General features: G+C 37.6%; 1 protein-coding gene across 3 annotated transcripts; it reads right to left on the bottom strand.

The window, feature by feature from the left end:
* Positions 1-232: 232 nt before the first annotated feature.
* On the bottom strand, positions 233-26,710 carry nipbla (NIPBL cohesin loading factor a). Of its 3 annotated transcripts, none has more exons than XM_024275060.2 (48): positions 25,881-26,710; positions 23,165-23,314; positions 22,761-22,926; positions 21,850-21,950; positions 21,626-21,737; positions 21,187-21,350; positions 20,427-20,569; positions 19,861-19,951; positions 19,077-19,298; positions 18,730-18,987; positions 17,903-18,648; positions 16,999-17,209; positions 15,826-16,002; positions 14,521-14,694; positions 14,132-14,293; positions 13,930-14,033; positions 13,766-13,852; positions 13,445-13,676; positions 13,123-13,274; positions 12,965-13,045; positions 12,749-12,849; positions 12,494-12,623; positions 11,763-11,845; positions 11,186-11,318; positions 10,775-10,918; positions 10,436-10,522; positions 9,934-10,154; positions 9,733-9,835; positions 9,534-9,632; positions 9,210-9,356; positions 7,879-8,013; positions 7,676-7,774; positions 7,045-7,098; positions 6,855-6,963; positions 6,629-6,759; positions 5,725-5,865; positions 5,537-5,630; positions 5,285-5,439; positions 5,038-5,128; positions 4,500-4,673; positions 4,182-4,372; positions 3,991-4,098; positions 3,606-3,806; positions 3,219-3,365; positions 2,580-2,956; positions 1,998-2,172; positions 1,617-1,814; positions 233-1,530 (listed from the first exon to the last, which is right to left on the bottom strand). In XM_024275060.2, exons 2-48 carry the CDS (start codon positions 23,226-23,228, stop codon positions 1,168-1,170), a joined length of 7,638 nt encoding a protein of 2,545 aa, XP_024130828.1. In that variant the 5' UTR covers positions 23,229-23,314; positions 25,881-26,710; the 3' UTR covers positions 233-1,167. The 3 variants fall into 3 exon arrangements, with proteins under 3 accessions (XP_024130828.1, XP_024130827.1, XP_024130829.1); XM_024275059.2 differs by having other exon boundaries at positions 13,930-14,036; positions 25,881-26,709; XM_024275061.2 differs by having other exon boundaries at positions 13,930-14,036; positions 18,473-18,648; positions 25,881-26,707.
* Positions 26,711-26,869: the final 159 nt, after the last annotated feature.

Here is a 26,869-nt window from a genome sequence, read left to right as displayed (position 1 = left end):
TGAGTATGCTTCAAACACCTCCACCTTTGTTAGGAAAAAGCAGCAATGTAAAGTTATATATAAAATACCATTTTGTAGTAAAAATTATTGAGCAATAAAAAAATAAAATCATAAAAGCTATATTGAAACTTGTCATTTATGGACAACAACTGAATGTTATTTCTACATCATGGTTTACTGACCCAGCACATTTTTCTGAAAAAGGTTATTATTGACACTGTGAGCAGACAAGTGACAAAGAGAAGTAGAAAATTTATTGCAGTATTTGTTCCACCAAAAAGGGCACGAATCCCCTTTCCTCTTTTAACTTGAGTGACCTAATACAACAAAATCTACATTTACAAAATATCCTCCTGCAATAGGCCACATATACTGCATGCGTAGTTTCGGAATAGAATAAATTATATTCAGAGGACTCTGCCATTGTACAGCATGGACAAATAAAGGTGAACAAAAATAAAAATTCTTATTTTTATTTATTTTATTAATTTTTTTTAACGATTTTGTCCTTTTTTTTCAAATATCTAAAAGCTAAAAGGAAAATCCATCAGGATGCTAGTAATATAATTAAACTCCAAAAAACACTTTAATAAGAACATCAAAAAGACTAATTTCCAACATTCACTTAAGGTTTTATTCTTTTTTTTTTACAGCTTTTTTATTCAGAGATATAAACATTTTAGTTTTTTGTTGTGTTAAACTATGATACAGTGGGAGTAGAAATGAGCGACTAGAATCTGCTGCACAACAGCGAAGGAGCTCCCACAACAATGTTGACAAAACATTTCCCTCCACGTTTCGTTACTGATAGCCTTTTAAGGAATAACCTGCGAGAGTTATTCCTTTAACGCCTTCAGGATTCTATCCTTCTGAACATGTACGCAAACATGAGCAGTCCCTCTGGTACGAGTCTTATGTTTTGTTTCATTTTTGCAAGAATAACCCATGTAAAAGAATGTAGTGTCAAATATTCTTGCCCTCTTGTGTTCTCTTACAAAAAATGAAGGAGAGGTCTGGTAGGAATCCAGTGAAGTTTGGCTGTTGGTTGGAGGTTTGGAAGGAGAAGCAGGGGAAGAGGGGAACAGATGGAAGTATAAATGGAGGAGGGAAACAATCCCCTCTCCAAAAAACAAAAACAAAACAAAACAAAAAAAGTAGTAGGAGCCATTAGCTAGTCCCTCCTTCCCGTGCTGCATATAGTGAGCGTAAAGTCTGTACTACTTTGTTGCTCAGTTTGTGGTTGCTGGTCAAGGCAATCTTCTTGTAAATGATGTCCGACTCTTTAATAGTGTCCACCCAAGGCACCACTTTGCGGCCGTCCCGTTTCTTGGCCTCCGCCCAAGGCCCCGAGTAGGAGCCCGCCATCCAATGGATGGTATATCCACTGGGACTCTTCTGGACAACTCGAGCTATCTGCGGTCGGTCCTTGTATTTGGGGCACCAAAGGGCGATGACATCCATAACATCAACGATCTCACTCATACGACCAGGATCTGAAGAATCCCCCGCTCGCCTCGATTTTCGCGACGACTATCGATAAAAGAAAAAGACAGCATTAGTTAATCTTAATATTTTGCTTGTTGTTTTAGCATTGACAGTGAATCTTTGCATCTCACCCCGGGGGTTCTTTCTTCACTATCGCTGTCGTCGTCGTCCGTTTCTGGTCCCGCCTGATTGCGTGGGCTGGGACCGGACATGGGGCCGCTGCCTCCCAGTAGCGCGTTTATGGCTTTGTTTCTGATGTTGGCGCTTGCAGATGCCTCCCCCTCTTCATCCTCCTCATCGGGGTCCAGATGCTCCATCAACACTTTGAACTGCCAGTATAAATACAATGGTTGAGTGAAAGGTTCACACAGAAAAGAAAACTAAACCTGGTGTTATTGGAGTAAGCCAGCACAACGTGGATGTTGAAATTGATGGCAAAAAAGCCAGAATCCAAATCAAAAATCATATAAGATGTGCACAATACTTTTATCAGATGAATTTGTTTTGCTTACATCAAGGTACTGCTTAACTATCCGCCTTTTAACATCCTCCGTCAGTGATGCGTGAGCCATGTTGTTGGAGATGAAGTCGATGGTCTGCCTCGGGTGGAAGTGAACGTTGTTTTTTCTGTTCACAGCCTTATCATACACCTTGGCCGACTCAGTTGGAGAATACTTCTGAATTTTACTGTTGGGAGAAAAAACACAATTTTCTTTTATGCTGGAAAGTTAAAAAAAAGCCACATTTGTTCATGAACAGACAAGATATGGACACAAATCTTTAGATGAAGCCTAGAATAAGAAGTCAAAATAAAAAATTAACTGTAAAAAGAAAAAAAAAAAAGAAACACCAAGACATTTTTACTGGAAACAATTTACTTTTCTAAATATTTTCAGTTTTTTGGCCATATATTTTTTTGTTTTCTGTCTTTTACTCAATTATTACGCTCAAAATCATGGAAAAAACACACAAAAGAAATATATACATAAACACCAAAAACATGAATAAAACAATTTAACTAATATTTACATTTTTTATTTCAAATTCTAATATTATCACAACATAATACAATGTTTGAAATAGATCATTCATACCTGTCAGAAAAACCGTATAGATTCTTTAGATGTTGCTTAAGCACCAGCAGAAGCAGAATGCCCTGAACAGCATTGGCAAAATCCAAGAGTCCGGTGGGATTGTCCGGGAGGAGCCTCATCACTTTGTCCGCATCCTCCACGGCCAAATCCTCAAAATCCGATTCAGATTCCGAGCTGTTCGCAATGGGTTTTCTCGTCTTCTTCGGACGCCTAACCACATCTTCGTCCTCGTCGTCTTCGATCTCGCTGTTGCTGTTTTGCTCCTTTTCACTTCTGGGAGAATTGCAGTTCATGTCTTCCTCTTTATCCTCCCCATCAGACGTGTTCACCCACTCTTTTGGCTTTTTCTCTTTGCGCCTCGGCTCCTTCAGAAGAAGCTGCACAAAAATAAAGATAAAATGGACACAATTTATGTTTGTATTTTTACTTTTGGGAATATTAATGATAAAAAAATGTTTTAAATAAGATGTTAAACTTAAATATAACAGTATAATTGCTCAAGCTACAAAAAACCAAAACTTTGAGAACTCACATTGGTATTTTGTTTATAAAATAGCAAAATTATTTTTCTAAAAATGACTTCAGATGAAAGATTATAAGCCGAACAAAATGTGAATTGTCTATGGAGATGATTCCTACCTCTCTGAAAGTTTGCAACAAGTTGCTGCCAGAAACAGACAGAGTGATGTCTATGTGGTGCATGATGAAGAGAGGCTCCTCTTGACTCTGGTATGGAAAACACGCCAGGTTGTCTGCTATGAACAGGAGCATGTTCACCTCCGTCTTCTGCAAGGAGAGAGGAAAAAAGTCCATGTAAAAACCTTCATAAAAATAGTAAAAAAATATATATATTGTTGACAAATGTAAGAGTCTTGGTAAATTAGCAAGTAAAGGAACTGATGTGTACAAATGTTTAGGGGGAAAAAAAAAAGAATACAAGTGACTGCTAAAATATTTAGACTAAACTTAATTTAGATCTAGCAGGTGGCATGCCAGAAAACGCTGAGAAAGGGCAGGCAGACTCACAGCACTGTCATCAAAGAGGTTCAGCAACGAGATGAGAAAGGCCCTCCGATGCTGCCGGTTCCCACGGATCATGGTGTACAGGTGGGAGCACAGAGCTGTGTGGGTCTCGTCGTGCCTGAAGCCTCGGATAATAGTTTTTCGAGAGGAATTGATGGCTTGCTGCAAGCTGTAGGACATCTTCATCCCAGCAACTGCCTTCATCTGTAAGATTAAGAAACCAAACTCTTAAATATTGGGCAAAAAGAACATTCTATTGCTTTTCTGTAGCTAGCTCTATTTCTGCGAGGACACAAAATAACACTAATAAATTGTGTTATTGAAGTTAATTTTATAAGTAGCAAAACTGGCTGTAACAAGGAAAATATAATAGTTGAAAGAAGCTCACATGGATGAATCCTGTGTATTTTTTGTCGATCTCCACCAGTTGTTGGTCAGCTTTGTTCCTCATGGTGGGTTCTGGGTCTGTTCCCATGGCTATGAGGTAGGGTACACACTGTGAAGAAAAAGGTTTTTACTTATATATTCTTAGCCATTTCATATATTGGTGAAACATATCTAAACAAATGTGAACTCTACCTGTACAGGATGGATGAGACCCTGGTTTAGCGTGAGAGCTATGACGTTGAGTGCAAAGTGCCGTACACTCGACTGGGTGTGGAAAAAGGCCTCTAACACTTGCTTCAGATAAAGCTGCATGATGGAGCTGCTCATCCCTGAAGAAATGTCTCCCATCTCCTTGAGATCCTCCTGCTTGGAGAGTTTCTTCCCTGCAAATACGTAGATTAAAAGGGAGTCAGTTCTTCTATTCTTTAATCAAACGTAGATCCTTTATTGGAAGCTGGTTTTACAAGCCCAGAATTGTGCCGAAAAAAAAAGAAGTGCTCCACATCTTACATTCCCGATCTGCTTCCTGCATCCGAGTGTCTTCCTCCTGAAGATATGTCTGCAGGTTTTTGAGGACCTGGATTTTGAGGTTGATTGAAGAGGACCCATCCGCCAAAATGCCATTGTACAAAGATTTCACCTCGGGGACAAACATCTGGCTTGGATGCATGATCACGAGGAAGCCTGAGAGAAAGAACCAGGAATGAGTATTTAAAAATAAACGTGCTGCAACAAGGAACAATGTTTCATCAATTTGGCAATTCTAAAAAGCAATCAGCTTTAACTTCAAATTTCACTGACCAATAGGTGGCTCCACTAGTCAGTTAATTTAACACAATTTATGTCAAATACCTTTAGAAATAAGTAGAATTTTCTGTATGCACAACATGGTAAATCTTTATAGATCTGCCTCAGGTTTGGAGCAAATTTAAGAAAATAAAATAAAAAATTGAATTGCCTCTGGTAATTCAAAAGTGCATGAAAAACAATAAAAATACTAAGATCTGTGGAGGGCGGAGCTAATAAAAAAACAAAAATATAATCCTACCTAAGCCAATGATTGCTTTGGTCTTGACCTCCTCATCTTCATGTTTGGTGAAGTAAAGAAGCAGTTCAAGAACTTTCTCTTTGATAACAACCTGTAACAAACATACAGAAAGGTCTCTGGTCATTGTGAGACACCGTTGGTTATTTATTTGGACTGTGGCACGACAATTCCAAGTCATCAAACGCTTTCTTGTGTTTAAAACTTTTAAGCATTCATGTTTCTTTGAACATTGCGACTGTCTACCAACCTTGTTGTTGCCCTTGAACTCTTCGAGGTCAAAATCAAAGTGTCGGGCCAGGGCGCCCACGGTGAAGAGCGATCGCAGCAGAAAAGGCTTGTTTGCTACCAGGGTTGTGCTGTTAGGGTCCTCCTGATGTTGAAGCTTGAGCTTGTTAAGTGCAGCTGGTAAAACAAAAATGATTGAAAAGTTGTTGTAAGAAATCAAATAAACACAACAAAGATTTTTGTGTTGTACATAAATATATGAATTAAATCTCACTATAGAACTTGTTGAAGCAAGCCATGACAAACTTGTAGTTGTGAGTGACTTTGTTTACAACAGCTCCAAGACAGCTCACACAGTGCTGGACAACCTAAAGAAACACAAAACAACAAAACTGTCTCTAAAACCCCTTAAAATGAAATTAAGACACTTAAGAGGACTTGAAAGCCGGCGCCGCCACACACCGTCATGCCGTATTTGATGATGAGCTTCATGAGGTCTTCTTCAATCGTAGCAAGGAAGGTTTCGCTGGGATGTTCCATCAGAGGAACGACGAGTTCCAAGATCTTTGCCACATTGCAGATAACCATGAAGTCATTGGCAGTCTGCAGGGAAGCAATGGCACAAACATGAAAAAAAGCACAAAACTAACAGAATAATTAGATAACATATGAAAAAACTACCTAAAATGAAACATTTCTCCATCTTAACACACATTTTTTTGATAAACAAATCTGAAGTTCATTTATTTACATTATTTTGGAGATTAAATGAATAAAAGTTGTAATGTTCAGTTAGATTTAAGCATATAAATTCATATAGTTCTATCTAATAACAAATAAAGTGCAAAATAACGTCTAACAACTTCTTAAATAGATTTATTAACTCAATATGTTGAAGTTTTGAAGTCAAACTACTTTATTTTGCATTAGTAAACAAGCTAAGGGCAAAAACAATCTTTTTTTTTGGTCACCCACTCCAAACATAATGAAAAAACAGTTGAAAAGCAACTGATAAATGAGTTATCTGTAAGATAATTCAAGAATACCCTCTCATACAAACAATTGATGAGAACAATATTGGCATTTTTTTAGGATGACTTTCCAAATGTCCCTGGATAAAGCGCTCAAATACTATTGATGTGTAAGCAAACAAAACTAGATGTGTTCAAACATATATTTGATTAACAGCATCAAATCCTGGAAGATGATAATAATTAAAGCTCAACAGCTCTAAACTTTGCCAAACAACAAGTCTGGTAAAATCAGTTATTGGGAAGAAAATCCCAATATTTCCTCACTCCTTCCTAAAACATTTCAACTGATGTGTTTCAAAGAAACAAATCAGTAAAAAGGGAAGTGAACTTACATTACACTTGGTTGTTAGGTATGGCTGCATGGTCATGGCATGCTTGACCATGAGCTGAGCTCTGATCTTGCTGAAGAGGTATAGAGTGGTGATGCACGCCACAAGCCGTGTTGAGTTTACTCCTTTGTTTTCTGCAAAGAAAATAAAAATAGACACGCTTTACTTCTTTCTGATATTTACAAAAATGTTGCTAATAATGACACAGTGAAGTTAAAAAGCTGCATACCTGCGAGAGACTCTTCATATTTAAGGATGTGTTCGACCAGATTGTCGACGAGTTGAACACAAGCCTTTTTAGCTGGCTTATATGAAGCGTCTTCTTCAGATTTGAGCAGCTGAAGAGGAAAAGATTGTTATTTATTTTTTTTTTAACTTTACAAAAAGTGCTATAATGCAGAAATAACAATAGGACTTACATTTTGAAGAAGCTGCTCAAACCAGTCATACCCAGTGTCTCGGCATGCAGCTACCTGAAATAGTCATCAGATTAAGAAGGATAACAGTCAAAATCAAAACATCTACTTTATAATTTTTACATCACGTATGCTTGAATATTAATAAAACCATGAGTCGTAAATTTTGTTGAAAGTCTTCAAATCCCAAATATCAAACAGAATCATTCAGGTTAAGAAGAAATAAATAAACATGTGAATTTTTATTGTCCAATCAGAACTTAGGAAAGTAAAAACATGAGGCTGTTTGACAATAAAACTGTCAGAGGAACAAATTTACTTGACTTTTGGTTCATATGACAACTAGGACCTAAACACACATTTCACTGCAAGAATGACAAAGCTACAAAAAAAAGAAAAAAACAAACAAAAAAACAATTGACAACTGACAGTGACAGTCATAACTCAGTCATTGATCAATAACAACAGAGGGAAATATTGCACATACAGTTAAGCAAAAGGCAGAGGGGGACACTGACTGTTTATAGAGTATCATAAAGTTTGTTCATATGTATCAATGCTAAATGGTAAATATTAAAACCATCACATAAATAGCAGAATACACAAACACATCAGACAAATAATCTCAACTTACAACATCAGTGATGTTGAGAATCTTTCTGGTCATGGTCTCTTTGTCGTGTGCTGGAGTTGGAGTGAACCACAACTTCTGGAATGTCTCATTGACCAATTTCTGTAAAGAGGTAAAGCGTAGCGTGATGTTGGTTTATGTAATGATGGAACTTAAGATCAGATATTATCTATACAACAATAAGTCACTGAGTATCTGATTCCTACCTTGATGCCTTCTTCATCGTTGACTCTGCGAATCATCTTGACACACATCTCGGTAATCTTGCTGAAGGTTGGCTGCTCCAGGCAGATGTCTCTGAGGATCTTGATCACTCGCTTTCTGACACTGATACCAGTATCCTGCACATCACAATATTAAACAGTGATGGCTTTAGTAATAGTCCACTGTGAAGTAAAGCCTCAAAAGCATTGCTCTTATTAACAAGATCCACAAAGATGCACTTGCACTTTTTGACCAACAGGTGACAGCAGAGGGCCGAACACTTTGAATGTAAACTTCCTCAGATTACCATAGCAACAGGCGCCACATTGTAACATCTCCACTTTCTAGATACGAGTTTCTAAAATTGAGTGTTTCTTTTTTAAGTATGTTGTGCTAAAAATGGCTTCAATAAGAATGTTACAACATTTGTTGACTTTAAATCAGCTAATAGATCATTTGAATCATGAAGAGTAGTGGTCCCCAACTTTAGATCTGTTTAATGTCAGACGATATATTCAGGGGGCATCTGATTTTATTTTTTTTCTAGTTTCTCTTAACCAGTAAAATGTATATTCATCCTCTGTAAATTATCTGATGCTGCCTTAAACCTTATGTGTGCTCTAGATTTTGCAAAGGAACTTTTAAAATGTGATGCGGCAGTCTTTAACTTTTAAGACGCGACAGATATAAAAAGAAAAAAAATCATTCACTAAAACTGGTATTTTGTAAATATAATCATAAACGCGAATCCACAGTTTGAGTGACATAATAGGCAGCATCTTTGTAACAGCCTGTTGATGAATAATTTGCATTATTATTATGGTGTGGGAACAACTTTGGCAATAAATCCATATTCTGACTAAGACATCCGTTTTTATTCAGTCAAATGCAGATTTACTTTTTCTTTGAAGTCAAAGGCTTTTCAGTTTCCTCACTGGCTCTTTTTGCTAAAAGAAAATCTCCAAATTATTTGTTTTTTTGTTAACTTTGCTAGCTTGGGGGGGTAATCTAGGGGTCGGCGCAGCCGCTTTACGGAAGTAGCCTATGCATTTTCGACGTATGACAGAATGACTTGATGTGCTTAAAAAAAAGAGTCACACGATGCGGTGGGAGAATCCAGCAGATTTTCAAAATAAAATTTCCTTCAGAAACAGATTCTAAACAAAAATAAAAAAATAAATAAATACAAGCAACAAATTATGTAATCCAAAAAAGAAAAAAAAAACTATAAACAGATCGCGAGACAGCTTAGACAATAACCTCTAAAATTACATAGAGATTTAGAAATTCTTCTTATAAAAATCACTGAAAAAGGAGGAAGCAGGACACCTACCAGTATCCTCTCAATGAGCATGTCATAGTACTGCTCTGTGAGCTGAGGTCTGCTGAGCACAAATTTGCCCAGCAACTCCACAGCAGCTTCTCTCACACTGGTGGAGTTGTCCATCAAACGACCATGAACTCCGCGCTGCATTTCAGACTGCAGAAGAAAACAGCATCAACTGTACCACTGAATTACTAAACAATGAGTAACAAATACAACCAGCACACAAGAATGTTTTTCCTTTGCTAAATATGACAGGGAAACTTTGGAGGTGGTGAAATTTTAATCAATCATAATGTTTTTCTTAAAAAAAACAAACACATTCAAACATACCCTTGCCAGAATGCTGGGGTCCACAGCCACAACCTCAGACAGACATTTCATGGCTTTAGTCCTAACAGCAATGGCACTTTCTCCAAGAACTCGCAAGATCTATTAAACAATCATAAACAAACATAAACAGGGATTTGTCTTCAGAAATCAATTCCTTTCAACTGCTGCAGTTCAGTCAAATAGATTTTAAGATTCTCACCTGTGTTAAATAAATATCAAAACTCTGGGCAAACGGCCTCATGGAGGCCAAATAACGTACGATGAGGCAGGAGTCATCATAGTCCACAGTGTCAGAGTTCATTCTGAGAAAGACAGAAGAAAGTTTACAACATGTAACTATAAAACACCACAAAGTTCAATATAGTCAAAATCGACTCATCATGCAATCATTATTTCTTACTTCAGTGTGGCAAAATGAGTCGGTGTAGTTTTGATGATGCCGCGCAGGAATTTTTTGCGCCTTTCTGCACGCTGCATGATTTCCCCCGTCGTTTCCATCTCCTTTGCATGTTGCGGTCCATCAGAGGAGTCTTCGTCCTTTGGATTCTGGTTTCGCATGGACTTTTCTGCCTCTGTTGTGGCATCCCGAAACCACTGGGCAACATAAAACTTTCTAGCAAACTAAAAGACAACAACAACAAAAAAATGTTTTAGATTTAGATGGGGAAAACAAGAAAGCCAACACAATGAAGGAATTCTTCAGCTTCAAGAACAAAAAATGATATAGAGTCAAAGTGTTTTGAACAGTATGATTTTAATCAATGTATTAATTCAGAAGAGTCATCAATTTTATGTCAGCACATATTTTGAAGCTTTTTTTTTAAGTGCATTAGAACGCAATTTGTTTTGAATAGTTTGACAGAAGGGAAAATGATGAGGTCGGATTAGGTCAAGGGACTCACCACCAACGAAGGATCGGTCTCCGCGTTCTCTTCCAGATAGTCCAGTAAAGCCTTCTGAAGCTGCTGGGTTTCATCAGAACCTGGAGACTATATAACGATAATAATAATATTAATATATTCTAACAACACTGATATTATAAAGTATAAAAGCACAAGATCAGTTAAAAAAAAAACAAAATTGAACTTTATATTCCGGAGGGCCTTATGTATGGATTCATTCTGGTTGAGTTTACTGATGTTGAAGCGATTTTGAGAAGAATACAGCGCTCTTTCAAAATGTCAGGTTTTTTTTATTTAATTTAAAAAGTCATTTATTTTCTACATGAAATCATGGTGTACCTGTTGTAGGATACGGTCAATCGATCTCTGGTCCATCTTGCTGGTGACTGCATCCTTCCTTAGACGAGAAGCCACAGTCCCCAAGTAATCTAAAGACGCCACTCTGAGCGCCATTTCTGTTTGTTTATTACTAAACTGGTGAACCTAGAAACAACAAAGAGAAGGAGAAGAATTCTCAGAGCAGAAGGCGGGAATGAAGGTACCGGATTCTATACTCTGAGCGTCAGATATTTTTTAAAAAGGGAAAAAATGTTTTAATGTTTACATGCATGTGGTCACAATGAAAACATCAACAATCTGTTAAATTCCACTTAAATATGACATTAATCTGAGAAAATGAAATGTAGACTCGGCTTTTATAAACATTCAAACATAAATAGACTCTCAAAGCTGAAGAGTTTGATCACTAACCAGCAGTCGGCCGAGCAGACTGAGCAGCAGCTCAGCAGCAGGCCACTCTGGTTTGTTTACAGTTGAAAGGAGGTCCTGGACAAAGTTTTCAAACAGCGGACGGTAATCCTCTTCTCCCTGTTTGCTACCACACCTGAAATAGGGGAAAGTGGAGCTTAAAACAAATGTCTAGAAAACAAGCTAAACATCTGTCAAGAAAAAAAATAACAACAAAAAAACATAATAATAAAAATATATGTATATTGTATGAATTAAAACAAAGTTGAGAAGAAAAAATGTTTATTTAAACATTAAAACTGTTCCAAACCCTAACAAAATTGGTTTTAACGGGTAAATTCGACTTGTCGCTATTAATTCAAGTTGTGTTGAATCAGAAATCAATTAGAATTGTGAACGTTTCAATTAAAACTGAATCCTTTCTATAGGTTTTGATACGCTGCACTTTTCAAAAATAGGAATATTTAAATATTTTAGAATATTATTGTAAATTGTAATTTGATTACAAAAAAACACAGCATTTTGTTGAAAAAAAAAAAGTGAAACCAACATGAAGTTGAAAAAAAATGAATACACGTACTTTTTGAGGAAGACTGAGAGGAAGTTCCGTGCCGTTCTCATTGCAGTCTCGTAGGAGTTGGTGATCAAGACATCCTGGTCCACCTAGGAAAAGAAAACAGTAAAATAGATTTGAAATAATGATTCTTAAAAGGATTGGTTTACAGACCCACTTCGATGAAAATTTGATTTTTTAAGTTTTTAGTTTTTAGATGATGAAGGACATATATCAAGAAAATTAAGCTCAAAATTACATTTCTAAGTAAAAAGTGTAGTTTAAAAAATGGTGTATTTGTTATGTAGAATACACACTGGGTGGGCTACAAGCTCCTTGCTCTGCACCATTCTGATGCATCCACTTGTAAACAAATGGATCCATATACATCTTTGATTTCCTCATCTGTTTCAAAATTGCACAGCTGGATAGCTCCAATATTGCTCGCCATTTTTGTTAGGTTTGAGGTGTGATGCACATAAACAGAGAGCCCTCATTAATGAGGAGAAGAAAGGGGGCGGGGATGCTCCATGCCAACGGTCCCGCCCACATTTCAGAGGCGAATTTCTCATGAACTACTGCTGCTCTGCATAAACTATATTATTTTTTATGTTGGCTAAAAACAGCATAATCATAATTAAAAGACCACTTGGAATGAGTTTAAATTGAGCAAAAGCTGATTGAAGTGAGTCTTTAATCACGCTAACTGCAATAATAGGGGGAAAAAAAGTTTTCTGTGTGAAACTTTGTCCATTTACCTTGTTGTCGAACTCTTCGAAGACATCTTTGTCGCTGGGGAGATGGACCACACACTGGATCAGCTGCAGAACCAGAGCAGTGACCATTTGGATGTACATCGGCTCTCCATCCTGGTCTGAGCTGTTCAACCTAAGATTCAAGAGGTCAGCATGAGTGAGAAGCTGTAGTGAGAAGTTGTTCCGATGTGCTTTCCCTATTTATGCCATGAAGTTCATCTCACTCCTAACTCATAAAATAGATAGTAATCAAGTAACCTGAAATTCCTGAGAGAGCGTTTGCTGGTGGGCAGTCTGGCTAAAGAGGTAAATATCTCCTCCAAGATCAGCTGCCGGTGTTTCTCATATCGAGAGAACACCTGGAGAGACAGAAAATCATAACAATTGTAAAAAGGACTAAACTCTGAAAAGAAAAGAAAAAAAAGAGTCTAGACCAAAAACATTTGATAATATTTTCTGTCCACAAAGACTTACCGCTGTTACTAGTTTAATGGCACACAACTGCAGCTCACTGACATTCTCCACAAAAAAAGGAGTAATTCCCATTGAAGAAACCTGCAAAACATGTGATGAGTAAGTATCAGGGATATTTTTCTCCTTAAGTGCAAGCCAGTAAAAGTGTGAAGTTTCACCTGGAGAATGGTGGTGTCTGTCAATAGCTGGATCTCTAAGAGCTCAGAAATGTTGCTGACGATGTCACAAACTTTGTTGTACAACATGACGATGACACGTTGCTTGTGTGTCGAGCATTTTGCACGCTTTGCCTTAGAGCTCAGCATGCCACCTGGTGAAAAGAACAATTAACATTTGTATTTGTGACCATAGCACACACTTGGCTAACTCATGTAAACCAGCACAGTCTTTATTTTTCTCATTTCCCTTTATCTACAGTAACTCAAACGAAAGGTTTTGAAACAAAAGCTTATGGGTTTAAAGGGAGAAAACAAAAGTCACCTCCATGTGGGTCCACCCTGTAGACGGGATCATACTGAGGATACAGCGTGTTCTGAAGGTGGAACTTGGTGTATTGTAGCACTCGCTCAATGACATCCTCGATGTAAACAGCCTTTGGCATGTGCGCTGAGGTCATAACATTAAGAGCTGTCAGACAGGCGTCTGCAGACTTGGTGACTCTCTCCATTATCAGATCCCTCCAAAGTCTTTCCTCGTCTTCAGTGTCTTGGTCCTGATGTAAGAAAGTAAAAACATGTTAATATTTTTACTGTTAACTATAACGTGCTTTATGAAAGTAAAAAAAAATAGGAGAGAACTCACGTGATTCATCAAAGTAGAAAGCTTAGATCCATCCTGGATGTTCTTTTCTAGGATGTTTAGAAGCTTCACTAACTTGTCTGATGGTATCTGCAAAACAGAACGGATTTAAAAGACGATTCCAGAAATGAGCTACAACAACACTTTGGCATAAATACAGAACATACCCTGCCGGTGATGCCCATGGCCTTGATTTTGGCAGATTCGCTTCCCAGCTCATTAACCTGGTGTTTACCCAGCAGCAATTCCTGAGGTATCTCGTCATCATCTGCTGCTAAAAACACAAACGGACAAAAAATAATAATCAAATCAAGTTTTACTGGACCTGGAAAGTAGGTTGTGTTCCATCCAGTAATCACTGTGATTTACCCATGGTGGTGAAATCCACATCCTCCAAACTGTCCAGTATGTTGTCGATGCTTGCCAGGAATCTCTTGAACGTGGATGAGTCCATTAGCTCCTCTTGGGTAAGCTTGGGTTCGTACGCTTTCCTTTTCTTCTGCTTTTCCTTCATTTTCATCTTTCTGGCAACTACAAGGAAGAAAACTCATTTTTCATTTTTTACGCCACTTCTAAATGTTTAAATACATCACATTAATTAAGTATAGAGTGTAAAATATTGATACATTTGCACTAATGCACTGTGAACATTTTTCCCAAATGTGCCTGTTACATTGACTGTAAAAATTCTAAAGAGACGTGCAATTTGAGAAGGTCTTCAAGGATAAGATAAACTTTGAAAATGCTTGAATACACACTTTCACTCATGCTGGGTGGTGGAGAATCTTCTTCTGATGAGTCTCGATAGCGGCTCCCCGAGCCTCGCCGGCCGTCTTTGTGCCCGCTCTTCCTGTGTTCCCCAGAGCCCCGTCGTTCCCTCTCTTCAAACTCCCAGGCCCGGTCTTTGTCCCGACGGTGACGTTTCCTCGCAGCTGTTCAGAAAAAGAATAATTAAATAAATTGACAGAAACATTTCTGAGCAATTATTCTAACATCCATTGCAAATAGGGATATATCGAACAACTATGACTCCATCCCAATAATTCTAATAAGTAAAAACAAAATTGCACAAGTGTGCTGAGAATTCCCCCTCACAACTCTTTCTTCCAACCTGAAACCTTCTGTCGCATGTTAGTGATGTCACGAACAAACTTTGGCGTGTTGACAAGAAATGATTCACTTGGTTTTTAAAAATATGTTTAAGTCTCAAAAGCGAGTTAAAAAGGAAAAAAAGTCAGGCTTTAACATCATAAATATTACAGGTCACCTGAAAATCCATCACTGCGGAAAGAATGTAAAGTTGCCACCAGTGCTAACGTTTGCAGCCATCAATTGAACTTCAGTTTATCTTTTGACACCAGCGTTTTAGCATCAGTGTTGACATTCTTTTGACTCTTCAAGTAATTATGCAACAAACAAAAATTCCAGTGGTTTCTGAAGCGGAGAAAAACGACCATGCACTGATATGCAATAGTTTACAGTAGTGGAATGTTTATGACTGCATAAACATAACGTAAATCAGGTGATTCTGGAGCGGAAAAAAGCAGCTTTGTACTGTTATGCAGCACTTTACTTTAGGGATGTTGCTTTTCTTCACGTCTGAATCAGCAGGTTCAGTTTAGCAGTTCAAGTATGTCAAAGAGTGTGTGTTACTTAGGTGTGGCCGGCAACATCTCCAGTGTTAATAAATGTTATCTTTGCACTTTACTTGAAGATTAAACCATTTATTTTGCATTGTTATTGAACTTTTATTTAAGTTGAAGTCGTAATTAACATTTGTTCTGAGAATTATAACATGCTTTCACTGTTCACAGATATATAGCAAAGCATCAAAAAGTACAAACTTTTGTTCAGCTTCTTTGCAGGTAACAATAGTACTGCGAGTTTATTAGCTTAAATCAGAGTTAATTTTTTATTTACAAATTATGTTTTTCAGCTATAAAAAAAAGGTCAGTCGATTATCAGATACAAGAAGTAGGAAAATATCAGTTATTGGTCATAAAAACTCATTACCGTGCATCGCTAATTGCAAGGCTTTACCACAAAATAGCGACTTTACTCACATTCTCCATTGGCATCCGGGTCATCATCTGAGCTGACCTCGGCGTATTTGGGCTTCTCATTTACAGTGCTTCGTTTCCTCTTGTTCATCTTTACCCTCTCGCACAGGGGCATGGTCGATTCAATTTCTGCCAACAACTCTGGCGGCAGTTCTTTCAGAACTGCTGGGTCCATTCCACCTGAGAAATTTAAAATGTCCTCAAGTTAAAGTAAATAAAAGTCAGAAATGAGAATTAATAGTAAAACACTGTCCTACAAACAGCTCACAAATATGGGAAAAGTCTGCTCCTAATCAAAAACAGACTAAAAAGCTTACTTGTAAGACAGTCATGGTGGTAACCACACACTTTCTAGGGTTCCTACAAGTTTCTTGAAGACTTACAGAACTTTTTAAGGCCAAAAAATTTTTTTTATTATTGTATTCCCAGTTTTTGACCAAAACTGTAACTTCTTGTTTGTGGTCTGTGCTGTGATGCTTGACTTTTTTTTTTGTTACAAAACAGTGTGGGCATTCTGCATTTCAGTGCATAACAACTGTTTTTTTTCCCAATGTTTATTATTTACATTATTTGATCAAAATAATCTTGGTAGAGAAAGTTACATTTTTGACATGGAATCTGAAATGGGGCAGTTTCAAGCAGCACCATTTTTAAGGCTCAGATATCAAAATTCAAGACAGTTTAAGGTATCATTTCCCAATTTCATAAATTCAATGCTTTAAAGACTTTTAAAGACCCTTCCAGTCTGATTTTTGGACATTTTTCACAATAAACACTTTTAAAAATGTTTTAATAGCTTTCAAAACATATTGCAATTTTCAGCAAAAAAAAAAAAAAGCTTTGATCAAAATCATTCAATGTTGCTTCTTATGGGAAAAAAAACATACATTTCAAATGAAACATACGTCTTGCAAATTTAACAAAAAGAGAAGTGAAACCAAAGAGTTTAGGAACTCTTTAAGAACCAGTCATTCTGGAAGAGTGAAGAAAAACTCCGGCTGTATTTTTAATCTGGTTTCACATTTACCGGTAGGTAAATATAAGCAAAAGTATTTAAGCATTTAAGTATGTATGTAAGTACCGTAACAAACAAACAAAAAAAAGGAAAAAAGCTACAGCAGTGAAACCCTTTGAGAAAACTGATATAAACAGTTTCAAATATGCAAATGTTCTTACTTTTGCTGGATTTGGACGAGAACCTGTTCTTTCCAGATTTGCTGTGCCGAATAATCCTCTGAATTTGGTCAACTGAAAGCTTTTTTAAAACCACCACAGGCTTGGGCCGCTTCTCAAAGTCCCTCACCAAACCCAGCCTCTCCAACTTAACCTTAGGCTGGACCCACATCTGACTTTCAGTGGACCCACTCACATCCTTTTCACGATTAATCTGAAAGAAAAAAAAAAGATAGAGGAAGAAAGTCATGACCAAATAAATAAATAGATAAAATGCTTTCTTATTATACGAAAATCAAGTAAGATAAAATGTAAGCAATGATTTTCATGAAATCAGTGACTTTGAAGTTAGTTCCCACTGACCAGACAGCAAAGACATAAAGGTATTTTCCACAGTATTTTCAGTAAAATCGCATATTAATTTGGAAAAATGTTAATTTTTTTCTTACAATATATTTTCTTTTAAACCTCTCTATTTCTTTATTAAACTTTTGCAAAACAGTGGCAAACGTCTAATGCCTTGCAAAGTTGTAATAAATCAATAAATAATATGAATCATAGATATTGGCTACTTAAGTATATAATGAAATAAATATAATTTTTGGTTAATTTTTGTCAGTTTCAGTCATTTCCTAACAGTGGAAAATTGCTTTAAGACATTTGCTCAACACCAACTACCCAACATTAATATAATAATAAATAAAATATTCTACTTCTGACAAATGGTTAGGTGTGGGTTAATGTATCAATAGAATTTACAAAGGCAAAACCAGAATTTGAAAAGGTATAAAATGAGAAAAAAAATCATGAATGAGCAGTGGATTGATTTGGTTTTGTGAAAGAGCAAGCAGTGACAGCTGAATGATTGGTAGGTGGGTAGATTATTGGTTTGGCCAGTCCAGATCACCTTAGGGATCTGGAAGTTCTTCAGTGCTCCACTATGCCCTCCCAGGAGGTGAGCGGGGAAAGAATCGGGGATTTTAGCAGCTGATGAGGCCGGTTTGGAACCATCGTGCCTATTGCCGCTCCTGCCGGGCTCCCCCGTGGAAGAGGCGTGGAAGCCCGACCTATCTCGATCGCTTCGGGAGCGGGAGTCGGGGGACCTCCTATCTCGACTCCCGGTCTCACTTCGATGCCTCCTGTCCCTGTCAGACTCGCGGTCCTTGTCTCGTCCATATTCTCCCCGATGGGACGACTTTGACATCTCTCCGCGTCTGTCTGAGGGCTTCTCGTCATGCCGGTGTTTTGAAGACTCTCGGCCTTCTCTCCTGCTGTCGTGCTTTTCCACCCTGTTCTTGATGACTTCTGGTCGTCCGTCTGGCTTCAACCGCAAAGCTGTGTCAGAACCTTCCACCGCAGCCGGCCCACTAGTTGGTTCTTCCGGCCAACGTTGGGCTTCAAGGGCGGGAATAGGGGCGGCCAGACAAGGGTCGAGCTGGCCATCAGCTCGGCCGGCCTGCTGGAGGTCGATGCTCACCATGAGGGGAGGGCGGCTGGCCCCATTTCCAGCGGCAGTGGCCTCTTGTGGCGTCAGTTTGCCAGCATTGCCCCCTCCAGTTGATCCACTGCCTGGGGCACCTGTGGGGGCACCTGGTCCCCCTGCACCTGGCTCAAGGGGAAAAGAGTCCTGCTTTCTCTTTTTCAGTGGCTTGTCTATAAAAAAAAGGTGAGGATAGTTTTAGATTACGGTTATTTTTTAATTATATGAAGGTTGTGTTGAGACTTCCACTATACCTTTATCTTGTACCTCCTTAGAACACTTCTCACTAGCTGCCTCGCGTTCTATCCTTTCAATTTCTGCAAGGGCATCAAGCTCTGCAGCGTCGTAAGGGGAGCTGGGAGGCTGAAGTCCACTGGCTCCACCTGCCTGCTGGGAAAGCTGCTGCGGATGCAACCGAGCGGCAAGATTTTGCTGGAGAACAGGAACGTGCTGAAATCCAAGATCCGCTTCCATATTGTCGGAATTCTGATCCATTCCTGACACACCATCTCCTAATTAAAAAGGCAAACTAGCTTAACATTTTATCTAAAACAAACAATTTTTTTATATTAAATAAATTGTGAAACTACAATAGAATTACCTGGAGGATCGGACCCGTTTGACTTGACCCGAGACAGCTTAAGCGTGAGTTTCGTAGAGTCCTTGTTTGGCGAGCTAACAATGTCGTACATGTCTTTCTCCTCTTTCACTGCAGGGACTTTCTTTCGTTGTTGCAGCAGCTGCTTATGGTCGGGTCCTCCTTCCCTCGGCGAGGGCGCATATGGAAGCGGCGACTGGAGTATCAGTGGTGGTCGAGATCCCGCTATGAGATAATCCACCAAGTTTAGAAAGTGACAGCAAAAGAAAACCAGTAATACTTCCAAAATGCAAAGAAAAAGAACATTAGAATGACTCTTCATAGGGTCAATAAAAAGCTTCATCTCAACTCTTTTATAAACTCCAGGATTTTTTCTTAGAGTCATTATGTTAACTTTTTAAAACAATTTGCAGCACTGTTTTTAAAGACTTCTGCTAATTTTCTATGCCTAGAAAACAAAGTAAAAATGTCTAAACCTTCATGACTATTAATACTTGTTGGCTGAATTATTTGCCGAAGTTTGTTCCGCAGTTAACAGCACGTTATACCTGCTGACAAACAAGAGTGGAAAAAGTAAAAACTGTGATTTTTTTCTTTTTGCTAAATTAAATGAGTAGAAATATTAATAATTGAGAGAATGATAAATTACTCCTCCAACAAATAAAATCTGTGTGAAATAAACGCAAAATGTATATTTTTTGTAGATGAAACACTAAGATTATTTCCAACCAAGAAGAGTCATTTTTACAATTTTATTTCCTGCAGTGGCTTTTTGATGACTGCTTACATTTGGGTGTCCCATCGCTGGAGGCTGGAGAGCAGCCTGACTGTGGAGACCTCAGGGGGAAAGATGGATTCCTTAAGGTTGAGTCACCCTCCTGGACAGAAAAAATACATTTAAAATTAAATACTTTCTTCAAATTTATCCCGGAATTTCTTTCACCCAAGCTTTAATGTCCATTGCAAACAAACCAAAAAAGATGCCAACTATGTAAATGATTGTAAAAAAAAATCTGCTAAGCGCAATATTAATTGTGTATATAACAAGCGGATTCTTTATTTCTAATCCTGAGATTATTCAGAAAACGTGTAATCTCTTAAATCACCAGGGAAGGATAATATTATCAAAATAATTTATATTTGTGACTTAAGAGGTTTAACAAAGTTCAATGCATTGTCTTTTCACAGTTTCAGATTTATTTAAGGTCCAAAATTGTATATTGATAAAAAAGCTGAATTGGATACCCCTCAAGAGTGATTGACACCTGTTGTAAGAAAAAATAAAAGGCAAAAATAAATGCAACTCAAGAACAAAAAGTTTAGTTTTGGTAGAAAGGGCCTCATTGTTTATACCTCACTGCCCAGGCGTTGTACAATGTTCAGGTAATCTTCGTGTCTGTCTGGATGGTGATTGGGAGCACTAGCCATCTGTCCCGACACTTTGCCCTCGTGGATATTTCGCATTCCACCAGGCACCAATGGACTTGCTACAGACACTGAAAAGATAATCAAAAATACAATTATTTAATAAATTATATTTAAGATTAAAAAAATAATAAATACAATAAAAATCACTACACATAAAATGTTTTAAAACAAATGTGGCTTTGAGAAATGACATGCCTACAGTTCTTTCTTGTAATATTACTAGTTTAAATGAATGATTTTAGCTCTTTTAATATCTCCAAAATAATTTGGAATTGCTTCAAAAAGTATGTATAACTTGGAAAATTCAATCAAAACATAATTCATAAAAGATTTTTTTTGCATGAAAACTATTTTGAGAAAGTGATTTCTATATTAACTATTAACTTGCACTGGAATCAATGTTTTTTTTTTGTTCTAACCAACTGATTGATCCCAAAACTTAAAGTTCAAAATATTATTAAAAAAAAAAAAAAATCAACATATAAATGGACTTCTCTCAAAGCATTCAAATGATACAGTAATGCATTTGCTTGTCTTTTGCATAGTTTTAAAATATGATAATGGGATGGTTTATACATTATTACATACAGTTTTAATGAGAGAAAGTAAAATAAATGAAAACAACTCTACCACTCCTCCTAATGCACACACACTACCATGCCAACGTTCTCCCATGAAGTCTTACCTTGTTGTATCTGCTGATGTTGGTTGTAACTGGGAGGTTGCTGATGGGGATACTGCTGGATGTAACCAGGAGCAGGACTCTGAGGAGTGTAGGGGCTCGGTACTGGACTGCTTTGCTGGCCCATGTACCGACTACTTGAACCTGATGGCGGCGCCACAAAACGACTGAAAAACATCATAAAAAGACAACAAATCAAAAAAAAATCTTCACTGCAATTCAATTCTTCATTATTCTGATTACTCATTTTTTTCTATGGTTGAAGATTAACCTTTAAAAAAAAGTCACTGAGGTTAGGAAAGATGTAAATACACAATAATACTTTCATATGAGCAGCAATATGAATGTCAATTTTATTTATGCAGCACACAACAACCATAGATTGCCAAAAGTGATGCACAGTACCCATAGCCCCAGATAATAGCAGGTAATTGTGACTCACCTTGATGGATTGGGAGAAATTGCAGCTGGCTGGAAGTTTGCGGGTTGGGCAGGGCTATGCATGGAATTTTGGGTGACCTTGAATGGAGGTACCATTGGCTGCTGCATAACATCTAATAAAAATAAATAAATAAACAAACATGCTAAGTTTTGAACAATTTGCTTTTTTTTAATTTACCAATTATAACCGATAAACCAATGACAGAAATGTATTCATCTCCATACTTTTCTCCCTGAAGATGCCAGGGTGCCTGGCAAGTATGGTCTGCAACAACACTGGTGCATCTCCCTCTGGCTCATCGCTACCAAGGTTGTCCTTTAGCTCTCTGAAATCACACAAAAAGGATGCTCAAAAAAAAAAAAAAACTCCAAACTATAAAATAAAACCATTTCAGGGATAAATAACGTTTAAAAAGCCCTATAGTTTTAAAACCTAGTAATAACTAAAATCAAGTTGAGATGTAAGTTGTAAGTTGCTCCTCCTCTGCCAGGTGGCTCTGACTTTAAGAATTGGTTGACTGTAATGAGGCTGAATGTGGTAAACAACCTGCACTTCTCCACGTTCAAGAAAGCCCAACCAGCTGTATGGTAATTGTTGGCCTTCCAAGAACCAAACCAGAGAAACGATTCTCAAGACGACAAAACACGAAGAGGAAAAACTCCTTAACAGAATCTAAATTTCAGGTACACAATAGAAACAAGTTTAATTAGATTCTCTTAACCAAAAAAAAAAAAAAAAATCTGATTTTTCCCCAAATTAGACTGCTTTAAATTATTATTCTAAATGTAGGCAATAAAAATGTCTAGTGCCAATAAACACAAAACTGCTTCCTGTTCAGTGATTGCATTTTAAGCAATTTGTTGACTTATGCCATTCACAATTAAATTTCATTTAAAATGTTTTTCTTTAATTTGGACATTCAAAATAACAGTGATGTAGGTGCATTCTCACATATCAGCAGTTGCATCTATAGTGCAGTTTCCTGATTTTACTGATTTCGCACTTTCAAGCTAAACTCAAAGTTTTACCGCATACAGCCCCCCCAGGTGTGCCTGAGGCCCTTAATTGTGTTCATCAATACACAGCTATGAAGACAATTTATTTACACAACAGCTGTATTGTTTCATACACTCACATGTGCTCTGTGGAGACCTGGTTGAGGCCATGAGCTAGTTGGGAGGCAAGATTTTCATCTCGACAGCCCAAGAGACAAGTAACTTCCTCTGCGATTCTCCCATTGAATAAGAGGCTCTTAGTGGTGGTGGCAGGTAGAGGAGAGGGGAGGGGCAGCTGGTTCAACACTGAAATGAAGAGAGGGTTTGCAAAGGTCAGATTTAAGCATTTAAATGAAAAAAAAAGTTGACCAAGAAAAAAATCATAAAATAGAACATTAAGGGAAAAAAATCCATAGCAGAATGTGGCTTAGACAACATGAAATCCAGAGCGAGCAATGAGAAAATTTTGCTTTGCATATCAAAACAGAGAGGATGAGTAAAAACAGACGTCAGTGTGGTTGGCATTTAATTGCCAGATACTCACAGTCTGTGAGGCTAGCGATACCAGCGAGAGTGGTGATGGGAACATGAGGCATATCCCCATTCATGCTGAAGGTGAGGGTGGGGGAGTGCGTTCATACACAGGTAGATCAGGGGGTTGAAGAACAACTCCCGTCCTCACATCTCCTGGCACCTTCAAAAGAATACACAGAATGAGCAAAAATGACAACAGGACGACAGAAGGGCAGGAAAAACGTTTAACTGTATAAAGCTGTGTACTGAAAAAGATCTGCTATAAAAATATAAGTGAATATAAACCATCAAAAGGCATAAATATATTTGGGTTATGCATTTTTTGCTTCACTTCAAGTAAATGATGCATGCTAGGTAAAAAATGTAAATACTCCTGACTGGATTATATCACAAGTTTTCAAACATGCATACAAATATTACAAAAAAACTTTTATAAAAGGAGAATGCACCCAAAAAGGGCAAATAGTGTCTGTCAAGGCCTCTACATGTATAACCAATTTAAGACTTAGGTAACATAAAAAAAAGAAAACTTTTATTTAAGAGAGTGGAGAAACAGTGTAAACCTTGTGTTTTATAGAGCTATGGATATTTGTATTCTTTGCACTTTAAGTCAAGGTTTAGTTGAGTTACAGGTGGTTAATTTTTTATTTTCTAAAAGACATAAATTGAGTTAATAGAAACGATATTAACATAATCCTGAATGTGTGGGGTGCATTCACTGTTGATTAAAGATTACAGAAACATGACTAAGGTTTTTTTTAAAGTTTATGATTTATTAAAAGAAATGGTCTATTTAAATTCCAATTATTTTGCATAATGCATAGAATCAACCTGGCATTACGTTCAAACGTAGTAAAAAAAAAATAAAACACCATATTCCATACAATAAGAAGGTTAATACACTAATCAGCCAAAAATGAAAAGATCAATAATAATATATTGAATTGTGTGCACATTAAAAAGAAATCTGTTTTACTGCAAACACAAAAAAAACTTTAAATCACAAAATTTAAAAGTGGCATATTACTGTAAGGCATTCATAGGTTAAGCAATGTTAGGTTAGTTTTAAATTTCACAACATGTTAACATTCCTCTATTCTCCATCCTCACTCTTAATCAAAGTGTACGCTATGTGTAATTAACACAAACAGACGGTTTTATCATAACAGTACAATAGAAATGGCAATGAGGACAACTAAAACATTTAGATCCTAAAACATATTTTAGGAATTCTGTGAACTGGAAACTATTCTAGATGAAAAGAAAAATACAAAAGTAAAAGCTTGCTAAAAGAGAACATGATACTGAAAGAGGCTACGACACAAAATTTCCCTATTTTTTCCATTTTGGAAACTAACAAAAAAAGGAGGGAAAGCGCCAAATAACAGTGTGGTGTGTCACACAGTTTGACCTATTTGCAATAAACACACACACTTAGCATTCGATCTGGGAAATACAATGAGTACTGAATTATGAATATGCAACAGCTTTTTAGCAACTTCTGCATTTTACTGATCTTGCAGCGGGTGTAATGACAAAGTTGCAATACAACAAGACTTGCGAGAACGAGACTCTCATGCTGACTGACTGAGTCGGCGCGGAAACTTATTCTGCACAGTGTAGCAGCTACGGAGGATCAACAGATGGATAATGTAAACAGTATATTAGCAATGGATACGGTTAACACACTGAAAGTGTGCGGTTTTGCAGTGCACGCAGGGGCTTGGCTCTTGGCTGACAGCTGTGAGACTGACAGGCAGGAGGCAGCACAAAGGAACAGATGCACTGTGATGGTGGCGGCAGTAGTGGGGGGCTGCATCCTCCAGAAGCAGGAAAAAAAAACACCATACGCAAATTGCACGCTTAACAGCTAAAGAATCAAAGCTAGGATTTATATCCCTTCTCTTAGGTATGCATGCCCACCAAACCAAAAAGGGGCAAAGTGCACGCAACTAAATACAAAAGTAGAGTTGTGCTCAACCGTTTTCAAACAAAATCCCAACAAAAACAAAGACTAGCTAAACCAAAAGGTCTGGAAACAACCAAATTCAAATAACTTAAAATATTTTTGATTCTAAAATAAAAACAAACTTATTAATTTTAAGGTTCGTGTTAGCTGAATTGTGGGGCTTTGGTTCACTGCCTGCAGTGCAAGCATCACCAATCAGCCGCTGTGAAGTTGAGCGGATGAATGTTGGGAAGTGTCGCCGAAGCTACAGTCAAGCTACAATCATTCTCATACAGAAGCCTATCAGTCGCTAACAATAATAGTCTTGTATTAGGAGCTGGCTAGTTGTGCTAACTAGCAGGAACAGTTATTAGTTAGCGTCTATCGCCGCTCCGTGCTTAAATTCGGAAACCCGGGCTCAAATACCACTAGGAAGAATTGCACTAAGTTTAATGTTCGTGCGACCTTTTCACATGCACTCGGAAGAAAAAAGTGCACGGCTGAAGAGTACTTGTACTAGCAGCTTCACGGATCGCAATTCCGTAGCAACGGCCCAATCCTCGGGCTCGACAAATGACATCCAGTTGAGGCCGAGCGCCTCAGCACAGCAAAAACACACCTAGCTAGCTTTGCTGGCTAGTTAGCTAGCTTCCGTTACCTCCCGGTCAACCATTAAAAACTCCGCAAGAGGCCGTGCAATAAACCATTTTATCGTCTTATTTATAATAATTGTAATCTTAAAAGTTAGTTTCGAAAAGCAGCAAGGTGAAATATTTACCTTCTGATGTTACGTCCAAAGGGAGGGGAATGTTTTAGCTGTCCGTGTGCGTATCTCTAGCTCCCCCTTTCTTCTTTCTGGCAGCTCCTCCAGAAGGAACTCGATTGGCTCGCAAGCTAGCTTTCGAGCTAGCTTGGTAGCTATCAACAATAATCCGGGTCGGACTGATTCGTTCTTCCTCCGTCACTCACGGGTGAATGTTTCAACGTATCTTCATGGGGAAACATTCGTTCTTCGGAGTCTCAGTCGCTCTCCGCCGACATGAAGAATAGTTCCAGCCAATTTCGACAATAAATGAGAAATATGACGATTGTTGCGATCATCAAGAGGTTCTCCTCTCGTAGAACAAAATGCCGACCGGAAGTTCTGTCGTCTGACTGACCAAAGATCTCAGGAGTGACTCCCTCCATCGGCGCCAAACAAAATGCCATGCAAATTTACACATTCGGACCGATAGGGGGCGCTGTAAGACCCATTTTGTGCACTAAAAAAGCGAACACAAAGTACAAAGAAACAAAGTGAATATTTAAATATGCGAAGCTGAGAAACAACTGATAAAGTAAAAGTATTTAAAAAAAGAAAAAAAATTACAAGTGCACTTTTCATTGTAATAACATCAAAATACAAAACTGCAGATTGAAAGTGCAAATAATCATCACTCTTTTTATTCTAAAAGCCTTAAATTGACTAAAAACATAAGGATTTTTCTTTGGTATATTTAACAATTTTAAGATAAATGCTTGGAAATGTATTATTTTAGTGTTGTAAAGCACAATAACTTTACTAAATTAGCAAGAAATACATTTAAGCTTCTTTTTTTTCCAGACACTCCAACAATAACAAGCCATGCACATAAGATACTTCTTTATGCTATTGAACTTTCACAATTTTATTTTATTTAGGTTGAGTGGAAAAAATGGATGGCCAAACGCAAGGCCCAAATACAATATTATTTGCAACACAAGCAAATCAACAAAAAAATATTTGAA

This window comes from Oryzias melastigma, linkage group LG9 (genome assembly GCF_002922805.2).
Source record: "Oryzias melastigma strain HK-1 linkage group LG9, ASM292280v2, whole genome shotgun sequence".
Classification (NCBI taxonomy): domain Eukaryota; kingdom Metazoa; phylum Chordata; class Actinopteri; order Beloniformes; family Adrianichthyidae; genus Oryzias; species Oryzias melastigma.
This window is presented reverse-complemented; position numbering and strand designations above follow the sequence as displayed.